The sequence below is a fragment of the Bombina bombina genome, chromosome 1 (genome assembly GCF_027579735.1).
Source record: "Bombina bombina isolate aBomBom1 chromosome 1, aBomBom1.pri, whole genome shotgun sequence".
In the NCBI taxonomy this organism is placed as follows: domain Eukaryota; kingdom Metazoa; phylum Chordata; class Amphibia; order Anura; family Bombinatoridae; genus Bombina; species Bombina bombina.
Genome location: NC_069499.1, coordinates 1,033,587,320 through 1,033,602,316, shown reverse-complemented (window position 1 = coordinate 1,033,602,316; position 14,997 = coordinate 1,033,587,320). Strand labels below are relative to the sequence as shown.

At 40.8% G+C, this 14,997-nt stretch overlaps 1 protein-coding gene across 1 annotated transcript in view; it reads left to right on the top strand.

Moving 5' to 3' along the window:
• Nucleotides 1–340: 340 nt before the first annotated feature.
• SERINC3 (serine incorporator 3) overlaps nt 341–14,997 on the top strand; it is a gene marked incomplete in the record, with an annotated part of 335,810 nt that continues 321,153 nt past the window's right edge. Inside the window, 1 exon segment of the mRNA XM_053719712.1 lies at nt 341–505. Within this exon segment, the coding sequence (XP_053575687.1) occupies nt 467–505 (39 nt within the window).

The following is a 14,997-nucleotide window of genomic DNA, read 5'->3' as shown; positions in this document are numbered from 1 at the left end:
ACCCAGAGTATCAAGAGAGTATCGAGAGAGAGAAAAAAGTTCCTTCATTAATTTGCAAACTAGTTCAGACCCACAATGGGTTAAATAATCGTTGCTGAGCTCTTTAAAATATGTTTTGTATTCCCATATACTGAAACTCAGCAACTGTTACAAAGCTATACGGGTTTACGTCAGTTTATGTCAAATGCATTATATCGAATATTATCGATGGCTAAAGCGGCCGTCTTGCGTAATAATATCAAGTAACTACTAAGAAGAAGAAGAATCCACCCTGACCCTTCCTCTCAAGACACATTGCGCATGTGCGAGTCGCATACCTAAGGGGAAAAAATAACAGGGAAGATTTCCTTTTGGTTACGTCAGTGCGCTAGTCGACGTTGTTGCAGTTTGACAGGAAGAGCAACGGAGACGTTGTTGTCCTGAAGTAAATAAGGAAGATTGCTGTGCCTGTGATTCAGCCGAAAACATGGGTGGTGTGTTGGGACTCTGTTCCGTCGCCAGCTGGGTAAGAACGAGGCTGCGTCAGAGTCTGCTTAGGAGAGGGCACGATGGGCGTAGGGTAGCTTATAGTGGCTCTTGGGTAGCCAGACAGTCTTATGGAAATAGGTAATGCAGTTACCTGGCTAAACCTGTTTGTGACTGCATTTTCTCGGGTTTAGTCTACAGTCCACCAATAAATCCCCTAAATTATAAACGTGACCATATTATAGTTACCACTGTAACCAACCTTTTGGGTATAAGTTATTACAGTTTAATATTTTTTTTAGCACCATGGACAAGACAAGACTTTAATGTACAGTAAACGTTGCTGGGATTTGTACTTTAGATTATTTAGACAATATAACGCTCTTGCTAGTGGACATTGGGAAAGCTAATGCTTTATATGTCATTGTCACGTTTTACTTTTGTTTAATCTGTTCCTTGACGGTAAGATTGATGAGGTTAAAGGGACAGTAAACGCAAAATTAATCCTTTATGTTTGGTAGAGCATTGAGTTTTAACCCCTTAGTGACCACAACACTTTTTTCTATTTTCTTACCGTTAGAGACCAGGGCTATTTTTACATTTCTGCGGTGTTTGTGCTTAGCTGTAATTTCCTTACTCATTTACTGTATCCACATATTATATACCGTTTTTCTCGCCATTAAATGGACTTTCTAAAGATACCATTATTTTCATCATCCTATATTATAAAAGGCCAAGTGTGTTTGTCTGAAGTCGTCATGCGCAGTAGAGACAAACACACTTGGCCTTAGATTGACCTCCTTGCACGCGCACCCTCAGCGCACAGAGACCTCGCACGCGCACCCACACACACCTCGCACGCACACCTCCGTATAGACCGCGCACCCACAGTAAACAGCAGCGCGATGAGGATCAGTTAACAAGCGTCAGGCACGCGCACCCACACACATCTCGCACGTGCACCTCCGTATAGACCTCGCACGTGCACCCACAGTAAACAGCAGCGCGAGACAGCACCGGCGCGAGTAGTCGCGTGATGATCAGTTTACAAGCGTCAGAGCGTCAGGCTGTCACGAGGAGGTTCGAGGCTTTAAAAAGAGCGCAACGCTCCGCTATACCTCATAACCTCACACATGAATTTAAAGCTCAGACCTCAACGCTCCGCTATACCTCATTGAAAGCTCAGACCTCACACATATAACTGCTGGCCTCAGAGCGCAACGCTCCGCTATACCTCATAACCTCACACATGTATTGAAAGCTCAGACCTCACATACCTCATAACCTCACTAGACCTCACACATTTAACTGCTGGCCTAACACATGAATTGAAAGCTCACTGATATAGAAAATAAATATTTTAGTAGGCTCATAAATTGCGCAAAAAAGAGGGGGAGAGAGCGCAAAAAAGAGGGGGAGAGAGTGCGAAGGGGGGGGGGAGAGAGCTCAGAAGAGAGGGGGAGGGGAGAGAGAGTTTAAAAGAGAGGTGGGAGAGAGAGTGCATAAAAGAGAGGTGGGAGAGAGAGTGCACAAAAGAGAGGTGGGAGAGAGAGTGCACAAAAGAGAGGTGGGAGAGAGAGTGCACAAAAGAGAGGTGGGAGAGAGAGTGCACAAAAGAGAGGTGGGAGAGAGAGTGCACAAAAGAGAGGTGGGAGAGAGAGTGCACAAAAGAGAGGTGGGAGAGAGAGTGCACAAAAGAGAGGGGGAGAGAGTGCACAAAAGAGAAGGGGGAGAGAGTGCAAAAGAGAAGGGGGAGAGAGTGCAAAAGAGAAGGGGGAGAGAGTGCAAAAGAGAAGGGGGAGAGAGTGCAAAAGAGAAGGGGGAGAGAGTGCAAAAGAGAAGGGGGAGAGAGTGCAAAAGAGAAGGGGGAGAGAGTGCAAAAGAGAAGGGGGAGAGAGTGCAAAAGAGAAGGGGGAGAGAGTGCAAAAGAGAAGGGGGAGAGAGCGCAAAAGAGAAGGGGGAGAGAGCGCAAAAGAGAAGGGGGAGAGAGCGCAAAAGAGAAGGGGGAGAGAGCGCAAAAGAGAAGGGGGAGAGAGCGCAAAAGAGAAGGGGGAGAGAGCGCAAAAGAGAAGGGGGAGAGAGCGCAAAAGAGAAGGGGGAGAGAGCGCAAAAGAGAAGGGGGAGAGAGCGCAAAAGAGAAGGGGGAGAGAGCGCAAAAGAGAAGGGGGAGAGAGCGCAAAAGAGAAGGGGGAGAGAGCGCAAAAGAGAAGGGGGAGAGAGCGCAAAAGAGAAGGGGGAGAGAGCGCAAAAGAGAAGGGGGAGAGAGCGCAAAAGAGAAGGGGGAGAGAGCGCAAAAGAGAAGGGGGAGAGAGCGCAAAAGAGAAGGGGGAGAGAGCGCAAAAGAGAAGGGGGAGAGAGCGCAAAAGAGAAGGGGGAGAGAGCGCAAAAGAGAAGGGGGAGAGAGCGCAAAAGAGAAGGGGGAGAGAGCGCAAAAGAGAAGGGGGAGAGAGCGCAAAAGAGAAGGGGGAGAGAGCGCAAAAGAGAAGGGGGAGAGAGCGCAAAAGAGAAGGGGGAGAGAGCGCAAAAGAGAAGGGGGAGAGAGCGCAAAAGAGAAGGGGGAGAGAGCGCAAAAGAGAAGGGGGAGAGAGCGCAAAAGAGAAGGGGGAGAGAGCGCAAAAGGGAAGGGGGAGAGAGCGAGAGAGCACAAGAGGGGAGAGAGCGAGAGAGCACAAGAGGGGAGAGAGTGCAAAATAAGGGGGAGAGAGAGAACTCAAAAGAGAGGGGGGACAGAGAGAGAGTACAAGAGGAGACAGAGAGAGAGCAAAAGAGGGGGGAGAGTGCAAAATAAGGGGGAGAGAGAGAGAGCGCAAAAGAGAGGGGGGAGAGAGAGGGAGCAAGGGTTGGAACCGCGGTACCTAAAAAATTGGCCCGTGTACACGGGCTTTAACACTAGTATCTTATAATTTACTATAAAATATGATGAAAAAATGGAAAAAAACACACTTTTTCTTACTTTGACCCCTAAAATCTGTTACATATCTACAGCCACCAAAAAACACCCATGCTAAATAGTTTCTAAATTTTATCCCGAGTTTAGAAATACCCAATGTTTACATGTTCTTTGCTTTTTTTTGCAAGTTATAGGGCCATAAATACAAGTAGCACTTTGCTATTTCCAAACCACTTTTTTTCCCTCAAAATTAGTAATGGTTACATTTTAACACCGATATCTGTCAGGAATCCCCAAATATCCCTTGACATGTATGTATATTTTTTTTAGTAGACAACCCAAAAGTATTGATCTAGGCCAATTTTGGTATATTTCATGCCACCATTTCACCGCCAAATACGATCAAATAAAAAAGATTGTTAACTTTTTCACAAACTTTAGGTTTCTCACTGAAATTATTTACAGCTTGTGCAATTATGGCACAATGGTTGTAAATGCTTCTCTGGGATCCCTTTGTTCAGAAATAGCAGACATCTTAATGACCAGACCATTTTTCAATTTTCTTACCCTTAAGGACATGGGCTATTTTTACATTTCTGCAGTGTTTGTGTTTAGCTGTAATTTTCCTCTTACTCATTTACTGTACCCACACATATTATATACCGTTTTTCTCGCCATTAAATGGACTTTCTAAAGATACCATTATTTTCATCATATTTTATAATTTACTATAAAAAATATTTATAAAATGAGGAAAAAATGGAAAAAACACACTTTTTCTAACTTTGACCCCCAAAATCTGTTACACATCTACGACCACCAAAAAACACCCATGCTAAATAGTTTCTAAATTTTGTCCTGAGTTTAGAAACACCCAATGTTTACATGTTCTTTGCTTTTTTTGCAAGTTATAGGGCAATAAATACAAGTAGCACTTTGCTATTTCCAAAACACTTTTTTTCAAAATTAGCTATAGTTACATTGGAACACTGATATCTGTCAGGAATCCCTGAACATCCCTTGACATGTATATATTTTTTTTTAGAAGACAACCCAAAGTATAGATCTAAGCCAATTTTGGTATATTTCATGCCACCATTTCACTGCCAAATGCGATCAAATAAAAAAAATTGTTCACTTTTTCACAAATTTTGTCACAAACTTTAGGATTCTCACTGAAATTATTTACAAACCGCTTGTGCAATTATGGCACAAATGGTTGTAAATGCTTCTCTGGGATCCCCTTTGTTGAGAAATAGCAGACATATATGGCTTTGGCGTTGTTTTTTGGTAATTAGAAGGCCGCTAAATGCCGCTGTGCACCACACGTGTAGTATGCCCAGCAGTGAAGGGGTTAATTAGGGAGCTTGTAGGTACCTTGTAGGGTTAATTTTAGCTTTAGTGTAGTGTAGTAGACAACCCAAAGTATTGATCTAGGCCCATTTTGGTATATTTCATGCCACCATTTCACCGCCAAATGTGAGCAAATAAAAAAAAATAAAAAAAAAAGTTACATTTTTCACAATTTTAGGTTTCTCACTGAAATTATTTACAAACAGCTTGTGCAATTATGGCACAGATTGTTGTAAATGCTTCTCTGGGATCCCCTTTGTTCAGAAATAGCAGACATATGGCTTTGGCGTTGCTTTTTGGTAATTAGAAGGTTGCTAAATGCTGCTGCACACTACACGTGTATTATGCCCAGCAGTGAAGGGGTTAATTAGAGAGCTTGTAGGGTTAATTTTAGCTTTAGTGTAGTGTAGTAGACAACCCAAAGTATTGATCTAGGCCCATTTTGGTAAATTTGATGCCACCATTTCACCGCCAAAAGCGCTCAAATAAAAAAAATTGTTTACTTTTTTAATAATTTTTTCACAAACTTTAGGTTTCTCACTGAAATTATTTACAAACAGCTTGTGCAATTATGGCACAAATGGTTGTAAATGCTTCTCTGGGATCCCCTTTTTTCAGAAATATACATATATGGCTTTGGCGTTGCTTTTTGGCAATTAGAAGGCTGCTAAATGCCGCTGCGCACCACACTTGTATTATGCCCAGCAATGAAGGGGTTAATTAGGTAGCTTGTAGAGAGCTTGCAGGATTAATTTTAGCTTTAGTGTAGAGATCAGCCCCCCACTTGACACATCCCACCCCCTGATCTCTCTCAAACAGCTCTCTTCCCTCCCCTACAATACAATTGTCCCCGCCATCTTAAGTACTGGCAGAAAGTCTGCCAGTACTAAAATAAAAGGTGTTTATTTAAAAAAAAATATATATTTATTCAGCTGTGGTGGACTCCTGCCTTAGTCCCCAACCTCCCTGATCCCCCCCCCCCCAAACAGCTCTCTAACCCTCCCCCTGCTATCTATATGCCGCCGTCTTGGGTACTGGCAGCTGTCTGCCAGTACCCAGTTTTCCCCCAAAAACAAAGTTTTTATTTTTGTTTTCAACAATAACTTTTTCTGTAGTGTAGCTGCCCCCCTCAATACCCCCACCCCCTCCCAGATCCTTTTAGATGTAATATCTATATTGGAGTCCCCCCCCCCCTCTCACTTCATGGATCATTGGTGGTAGTGGTTGCTGCGCACGCACAGACTCGCGAGCGCCCCCGCAGGCACCCTCCTGCACGCTCCCGGCATCGGGCGTGCACATTACTCTTACAGGAACCGGATGCCGGGTAGCGATGGGCCGCCCACCCGCCTCCCTGCTAAGCTCCCACCCACCAACGAATGGCACCATCGCTACCGGTGCAGAGAGGGCCACAGAGTGGCTCTCTCTGCATCGGATGCTTGTAAAAGGATATTTCAGGATGCCTCAATATCGTGGCATCACTGCAATACCCTGAGAGCTACTGGAAGCGATCGCCATCGCTTCCAGTACTCAATTAGACAAATGACGTACCAGGTACATCCATTGTCACTAACTGACAGATTTTGCAGGATGTAACTGGTACGTCAGTTGTCATTAAGGGGTTAAAGGGACATTAAACCCAACAAATTTCTTTCACATATGCGTATCAGTCTACGGAAGCGGCCGGGGGTGGGTGGCGGCTGTGTGTGCGCTCGCACCAAATCAAGTTTTCAGAGACTTTTTTTGTTTTCAGGAAGGCGATTCTTGGTGATATCTGTGATGTTGGGCAAGGGATCTGGGAGGGAGGTAGGATATTGGGGGGCAGCTACACTACAGAAAATATCTTATGTTAATAAAAAAAAAAAAAAATATACACACATTTTTGGGGGGCAAACTGGGTACTGACAGACAGCTGCCAGTACCCAAGATGGCGGCAAATAGGTAGAGAGGGGGGAATCAGGGAGGTTGGGGGCTAAGAGGGTATCCAACACTGCAGAATCAATTGAAGAAAAAAAATAAAATAAAAATGCTCTTTATTTTAGTACTGGCAGACTTTCTGCCAGTACTTAAGATGGCGGTGACAATTGTGAGGTGGTGGAGGGAAGAGAGCTGTTTGAGGGAGGTCAAGGAGGGTTCAGGGGGTGGCATGTGTCAGGTGGGAGGCTGATCTCTACACTAAAGCTAAAATTAACACTACAAGCTACCTAAATTAACCCCTTCACTGGTGGGCATAATACAAGTGTGGTGCGCAGCGGCATTTAGAGGCCGCCTAATTACCAAAAAGCAACACCAAAGCCATATATGTCTACTATTTCTGAATAAAGGGGATCCCAGAGAAGCATTTACAACCGTTGTTGCTATAATTGTACAAGCTGTTTGTAAATAATTTCAGTGAGAAACCTAAAATTGTGAAAAATTTAACGATTTTTTTTTATTTGATTACATTTGGCAGTGAAATAGTGGCATGAAATATACCAAAATGTGCCTAGATCAATACTTTGGGTTGTCTACTACACTAAAGCTAAAATAAACCCTACAAACTCCCTAATTAACCCCTTCACTGCTGGGCATAATACACGTGTGGTGAGCAGCGGCATATAGCGGCCTTCTAATTACCAAAAAGCAACACCAAAGCCATATATGTCTGCTATTTCTGAACAAGGGGGATCCCAGAGAAGCATTTACAACCATTTGTGCCATGATTGCACTAGCTGTTTGTAAATAATTTCAGTGAGAAACCTAAAGTTTGTGAAAAAGTGAACAATTTTCTTTATTTAATCGCATTTGGCGGTGAAATGGTGGGATGAAATATACCAAAATGGGCCTAGATCAATACTTTGTGTTTCTGTGTACAATAGCATAAAAGGGAAAGTAAAGTCAAAATTAAACTTTGATTCAAATAAAACATGCAATATTAAACCACTTTCAAATTTACTCCTTTTAGCTACGTTGCTTCATTCTCTTGGTATCCATTATTGAAAAGCATTCATAGATGGGCTCAGGAGCAATGCACTACTATGAGCTAGCTAATAGTCATTGTTTCACTTGATGTGTTTACCTAGCTCTACGTAGAACAGGACTTGAGAAGTGAATGACCCCATTCCACCCTTCTGCGCTTCCCCTTCACTTTGTCCAGAGTAGGAATTCTGCAAGACTTACAAGCTGTTTGTCGTTGCTGGATGCACGGTTCCTTCCAGCATGCTGGCTGGCTTGGATGGCTATGCAGTCTCAAGCACTGGGGCTCTCCCTTATTCCACTGCAGCTCACTTCTGGCGGGCTGAATTCTCCTGGTGGAATACAGCATTGCACATGAGCACTATTTTGCACTTGCGTGCAATTCTGCCCCCTGTCCGTGCACAGCCAATCACGCACGGGCAGGAGCTGTCAATCTCCCCGGTCGAACTAGACCACGGAGATGGAAATTTGCCACCTAAGAGGTGGCGAAAGGGTAGGGAAGCAGTGGTATAATGACCGCTGCTTGTTAAATACGGCATGCAGGTTCTCTTGTGAGAACCTGCAATCGTAGGCAGGTGAAGCATACTGAAAAGGCTTGATAAATCTCCCCCTTAGTCAACATTTTTAAAACAAATTAACATGCTTTTTTCTTCTATTTATCAATAGCAAAACTCCACCCACCATTTGCCTTATTTGTCTATCTATAGCAGTGTAAGCATTGAGAAGTCAGCAGGATGCAGTTTAAGTCCTGGGAATTAGAAATTGCTCAATTTTCAGATCTAAATTACATGAAAAAGGGGAAAAATACATAAGTTGTTTCATTGCACATAACTAAATAATTTATGTAAAAATCTCAAGTTGTTTACTGTCACTTTAAGTGTGGAACCACAAAGCTCAATAATAAAAAGTTTTATTAAAAGCAACGTTTTCTTGGCTGATACAACACAATTTCCTGTGGAACCACACAGGAGATGTATATTAAGCAGCCAGCCAGGACATTTGTCCTAGGACTTGCAAGGGAGTGTGCATCTGTCTTGTGCAGGCACAGTCATGTTATGTTATTTTCCTATAAATATACAGCAAAGGCAAAGCATAACCTTAGCATTGCTGATGCTTATTGGCTATTGTTTTTTTGTGTGGCCTTTTTTTCAACTTTTAGATGGACAGCAGCTGAAGTATAACTGTTACCAGAGCACTTACTCTGGTGAGCTGATGAAAGTAAGATAGTGAGGTAAAATAGCTTCCTTTTTTACATAGAGCTGTTTTTCTTGTCAGCTTTTTACAGTTATGCTGCATCACTTTCAAGTGATTTAGCATATAAGTAATATTTTCCTTTAAGTGGAATTCAGTACTGGTGTGTGCCCCCCCCCCCCGTCATGTGTCCACATGGCAGTGTGAAGAAAAAAGCAATCTTTGTTTGTTTTCATGTGTTTATTTCAAGCACATATCACTGTGCCTGTGTATCTTTCATACATATGGTTATATACAGCACCCTGAATTTTAGTATGTATGTATATAAAATATAAATAAATATATAATTAATTCTCCAGAAAAGGATAAGCACAATCTTACAAATATTCATACAGCTGCCAGGGTGCACTTTAACTAACATTTACCGTCCCGTCAAAAAGGCACTCGCTGGTCTTCATAAAAAGTAACTTTTATTTTAGTTCATCATAAAAACGACATAACGTTTCGGTGTTTAACACCTTTGTCAAATGTCATATTAAAAAATCAAGCCTCCAGAAAACAAAATCCCAAAGTAGCACACCTTTCACACTTCAAATTCACCTGTCTTATGTGCACACAAGTTAGAATCCGTTAACGCCACCTTGGTGTGGCGTCATCACGCTCCGTATCTGCGTGTTACGTCACAACCAATCCTGTTATCCCTTGTAACCATGCTGACAGATACACAAAACGTCTGTTACCATGCATATGTCATTTTTGTAAAGCATGACGTTACTCACATTAATCGGCTGTTATATAAATGTGGCGAAAACGCACAGGGCGTCGGCAGACACCATGTACCCATTGGCCATCATAAATATCTCCATAGCCATCATGTTCTACAAGGTGCCAGTCGCATTTGGCTAACAGAATAATATGGATCAACTTGTGTTGCACAATTTTATCTAAGAAAATCTAAAAACAATCCCCGTATATACACATTTTAACTATCTGTGTCTGTACATAACCCCCATCAGGAGATAGAAAAGGAAAATTACAAAGAAACCAAGCAAAAACCTAATATTATACATAATTGCACCATATAGTACTACCCCCTTCATGCCACTTGGAGTATATGTAGGGTACCCACTAGGACGATCATCCCTACGGATACACTTTTGGTAATGGTCTTCAAAGTTGTGGCGTTTCAGTCCCATCGTAACTATTTGGTATAGAATGGTCCGAAGTCAAGGACAGTTTTCAATCCCCTTGGTATCAGGGTGTCCAATGTGTCAATCAACTTAGTTTCAACCTGTAGCAACTTTTTAGCCCTATTACCACCCCTTGTTAATGGGAGTACATAGTCGATCAACATCGATCTCAGGCTAGATAGACTGTGATTGCAACTAGCAAAGTGGCGTGCCACTGGCTGTTCTGAATCCCCTTTTTTTTAGTGCTTCCCGGATTGCACAGCGGTGGTTGGCCATCCTGTCCCTGAAGCTTGTCACCGTCTTACCGACGTAAACCAGAGAACATGGGCAAATTAATAAATATATATATATATATATATATATATATATATATATATACACAAATAGTGAAGAAAAGATTCGATCCTCAGGTCAGAATAGGTAATTTAAAACGTCTTTATTTTATTTCCATTAAAAAGTCCCTGGAGGGGTACTATACAGCAAGAGAACATAGCGCACTGTGTACTCAAGCTGACATGTTTCGGCTGGGTGCCGTAATCATAGCTTGATTGAGTGCATCAGTGCTAATCATTTAAAAGACAATGTTGTTTGTGATTGGTTAAAACATAATTACACATTTTCAATGTTCAAGCTGAAGTGCTGTGTTAACCTATTCCCTGCCTAATTTCTATATGCTGCTGATTAACCACTATCTATTGTTAAAAGGAGACATTCATATGTAAAGTATAGATGTATATGTAAGTTGGAAAAAAGGTGAATAGAAGACTTGGACTTATTGCACTATATACCTGTCAGTGTTATAACATATATAATTGGTTATTTTGTTTTGTTTTGCATTGTTTATAACCATTCTATTTAGTACATTTTCATTTTATATTTTACATTTTACATTTTATTACCATTCCTCAGTTGTTGCATTAACTATTTGGTTGCCATACCCACAGTAAGTATATTACTTCTGTAACTTTTACCTAGCTACTTAGGTGACCTCTAACACAATTCACTGGGCTGGTGACTATTGTGCATTGTGCTTATTGCACAACGTTATTTAGTTAATATATAACAGGGACACTTCTAATATAAATTCTGTTAACTGATTGGGTATAGAGGAATATATACATTTCACATTTATCTAAATGCACTATCTTCCCAATAATTAATTGTGTAGTTTTGAAATACTTAATACTAGAAAAAAACAGTTTAAAGATGTTATTCTACAATGCTATGTATTGATGTATTGTTATTGCCAGTAGTTTATAAGATCATATTCGGAGTTCAAACCCCTTGGCACTCTTGTTTGGAGCCTGAAAATCCAATACATCTCTCTTTTTCCTAAGATGAGATTCCTGTCCCCACCTCTTAAGGGGGTTTTGATTTTTTCAATGGCTTGCCACCTCAAGGTAGTGCTGCTTTTGTTATGCGAATCTTTAAAATGTCTGACCAAGGGGGTGGTTGCCTCTCCCATTTTGATAGTGGACAAATGGTTGCGTATTCGGACATTTACCTCAGTTGAGGTAAGTCCTACATATTGCAACTTGCATTCCACACATGATAGGACATATATGACATAAGAGGATGTACAGTTTAGGCAGGAAGTTATTTTAAACACTTCACCAGTGACTTCTGAATGAAATTCATTCGAGATAATGACTTTGTCACATGGCTTACATCTGGCTCTGCCGCACCTGTACATCCCCCTATGTCTTAGCCAAGAGCTTTCTTCTGTACCTGTTACCCTAGGCAACTCAGAAGGTGCCACATAGTTCCCTATGGTTTTGCTTCTCCGGTAAGAGCATCTAAGGCCCCTGTCCACACTATCTACAAGCCTGTCATCGGCTTTCAGTAGGTGGAAGTGTTTGTTTATTATACCACAGATATTCTTGTATTCTGTGCTATAATCCGTTACAAATGTAACTTTGCCTTCCTGAGTGGATGGATTGGAGGGCCTTGCTGATCCCTGTAAGAGTGCTTTCCTATCCAATCTATCTACCTGTGCCTTTGCTTGCTTGATAGTATATTTCGGGTAGCCCCTTTGCATTAATCTTTTCTCGAGATCTCTGCTTTGTGCCTGATAAGTACTTTCATCCGTACAATTCCTTTTTGTTCTGATTAGTTCACCTTTTGCCACTGCCAGTGGAACTTGCTTGGGGTGGCAACTTTTTGCATGAAGCAAAGTGTTTTTTGTAATCGGTTTCCGATAAGTGCTTGTTCTGACTTTACCATTTTCAGCTACTGTAAGGGTAAGGTCTAAGAAATGTATCTGACTGTTGTTAGTCTCATGAGTGAACCTTAGGCCTATGCTGTTATTATTCAGTTTGGCCATAAAGTCAGACATTTCACTATCAGTACCCCGCCAAACAAACAAAAGATCATCTATGTATCACCTGTAAAAGGCGATACACAGTTTATGATCATTTTCTTCTCCATAGATGTGGGACAGCTCCCACCAACCCATGAAGAGATTGGCGTATGAGGGCGCAAATTTGGCCCCCATTGCTGTCCCACACCTCTGGAGAAAGAAATCCTCATTGAACCTGAAGTAATTGTGATTGAGAAGAAAGTGGGTAACTCTCAGAATATATTTGATAAATGTTTCATCAAAATAGGAAAATTTCTCTAAAAAGAAATTTATGGCTGTTAAACCTTCCCCATGTGGAATGGAAGAGTAGAGAGCCGTGACATCAATTGTCAGCCACTTGAACTGGCCTTCCCAATTGAAGTCTTCCATAAGATTCAGTAAATCCTTCGTATCTCTTATGTGGCTCTGTAAACGGACCACAAATGGATAGAGGATTGCATCAAGCCATTGTGACAGATGTTCAAGGAGGGACCCTATGCCACTCACAATGGGCCGTCCCTGAACATCCGTCAGGCTCTTGTGCACCTTATATTTATTACAAACACAAATTCACAGTGGTGAACCCAAAGAAATGAGCATCACCGCTGTAAACCAAAGTAGCGCACACTCCCAATATAATACTATGTAGAAGATGTAATTAAACCTATTGATAGGTAATAAATGTATATATTATAATAAATATATAATAAATTATGCAGTAACAAAAGGTGTCAAGAGGATTGTTAATAACAATTCATATACTTATCATACTTTAAGGCATCCGAATAGTAAATACATGAAAACAGTCTTGTCCTTCTGTTTACCAGATGAGATAAAAATTCAAAAGATGGTGTTCAATGCTGCTCGTCACAAAACAACTCAAGGTTCAATTTGAGTAATATGGTACAGCTGCAGAAATCTAAAAAAACAAGCGCACAGACACACCTCTCATAGTGCAAATCAATTTACTTTAATACAATAAAATTAATATATACAAATTAAAGCAACTTGAGGTAATTCTTACTCACAAGTATAACCCCAATCTAATGAGGTAAGGTTTGGACAGGTGGATTCTCAAAGTGTCCCCACTTATACTCGATTACTGGTCCCAATGAAATCAAAGGTCTCCTCACTCCAAATATATCGATATCCCCAGTAATTTCCGTAATAGGTTTTGATCCACTTGTCTGACGAATCGGATGTTTTCTGTGAAACGCGTAAGGCCACGCCCACCTTACGTCATCTGTGAACCACACGCTGAATAGGAGACCTGTATTGCACGCTGAATAGGAGATTTGTGCGGCAGCTACTCCTGGCGTCTTTGTATCAGCCTTGGACTGACAGTTTGGAGCGGTAAATTTGAACTGACACTAAGCAATATTTACAATTGCAAGACAAGTGGATCAAAACCTATTACGGAAATTACTGGGGATATCGATATATTTGGAGTGAGGAGACCTTTGATTTAATTGGGACCAGTAATCGAGTATAAGTGGGGACACTTTGAGAATCCACCTGCCCAAACCTTACCTCATTAGATTGGGGTTATACTTGTGAGTAAGAATTACCTCAAGTTGCTTTAATTTGTATATATTCATTTTATTGTATTAAATTGATTTGCACTATGAGAGGTGTGCGCTTGTTTTTTTTTATATATATATATATATAATGCACCGAAATAGAACTTCTGGACCGAATCCGAAAACTGATACCGAAAATGTATGTTTTTCAAATTGTTGTTTTTTTTTTTTCCATAATTAGAGCCAATAAAAAAGCCCACCCTTTTATTGAAAGTAACACACTAAAATTGGACAAAAATATCTTAAAACAATAATATGCTACACAATAATTTTACCAAGAAAAAAAAAAAAAAGGCAAAAAATAATGCCATTTTCGACCAAAATGTTTCTGCAACCTTCATTTAGTTCTGTTACAATCATATTTAACAGTTTTTTTTTTTACCAATTATCCAAATAAAGTATAGTCCTAGAAAACTTATTATATGCAGAACAGTAAGTGAAGTAATAAACTTAAACAGCAGCTCTAGGCTAGCATCGAATTTGAAATATGCTACACAATAATTTTACCGAAACTAACAGGCAAAAAAACCCAAAAACCGAAATAACCAAAAATGAAATTTCGGTGCATCCCTAATATATATATATATATATATATATATATATATATATATATATATATATATATATATATATATATATATATATATATATATATATTCATGCATGTCAATCTGTACGGATGGTATACCGTCTGTTGGTATGAGGGTGCTGGAACGCCTGGCCTCTCATCATGCTATTGGTAACAATTAATTGGATCTGTTTTTACCAATATGCGCTGCGGTAGACCATCCTAGGAGGCTTCATCTTATGAAAAGGAAGTGATGGATCCATTTCTACGAGTGACCAATTTTGTTGTGCAGATCTCTTCAGCACACCGCTTGCCAGGGTATAAGTAGTCACAAAATTCAGTTGCTTGGTGTCCATGTTAGATTCTATACGTTTACCTCCCATGGAATTCTCGAGTAGCTCATCCTTAATAGTTCAGACCATGCCACCAGTTTCCTCTCCATTTCCGTGAGCTGTTCCATCATGGTGGGT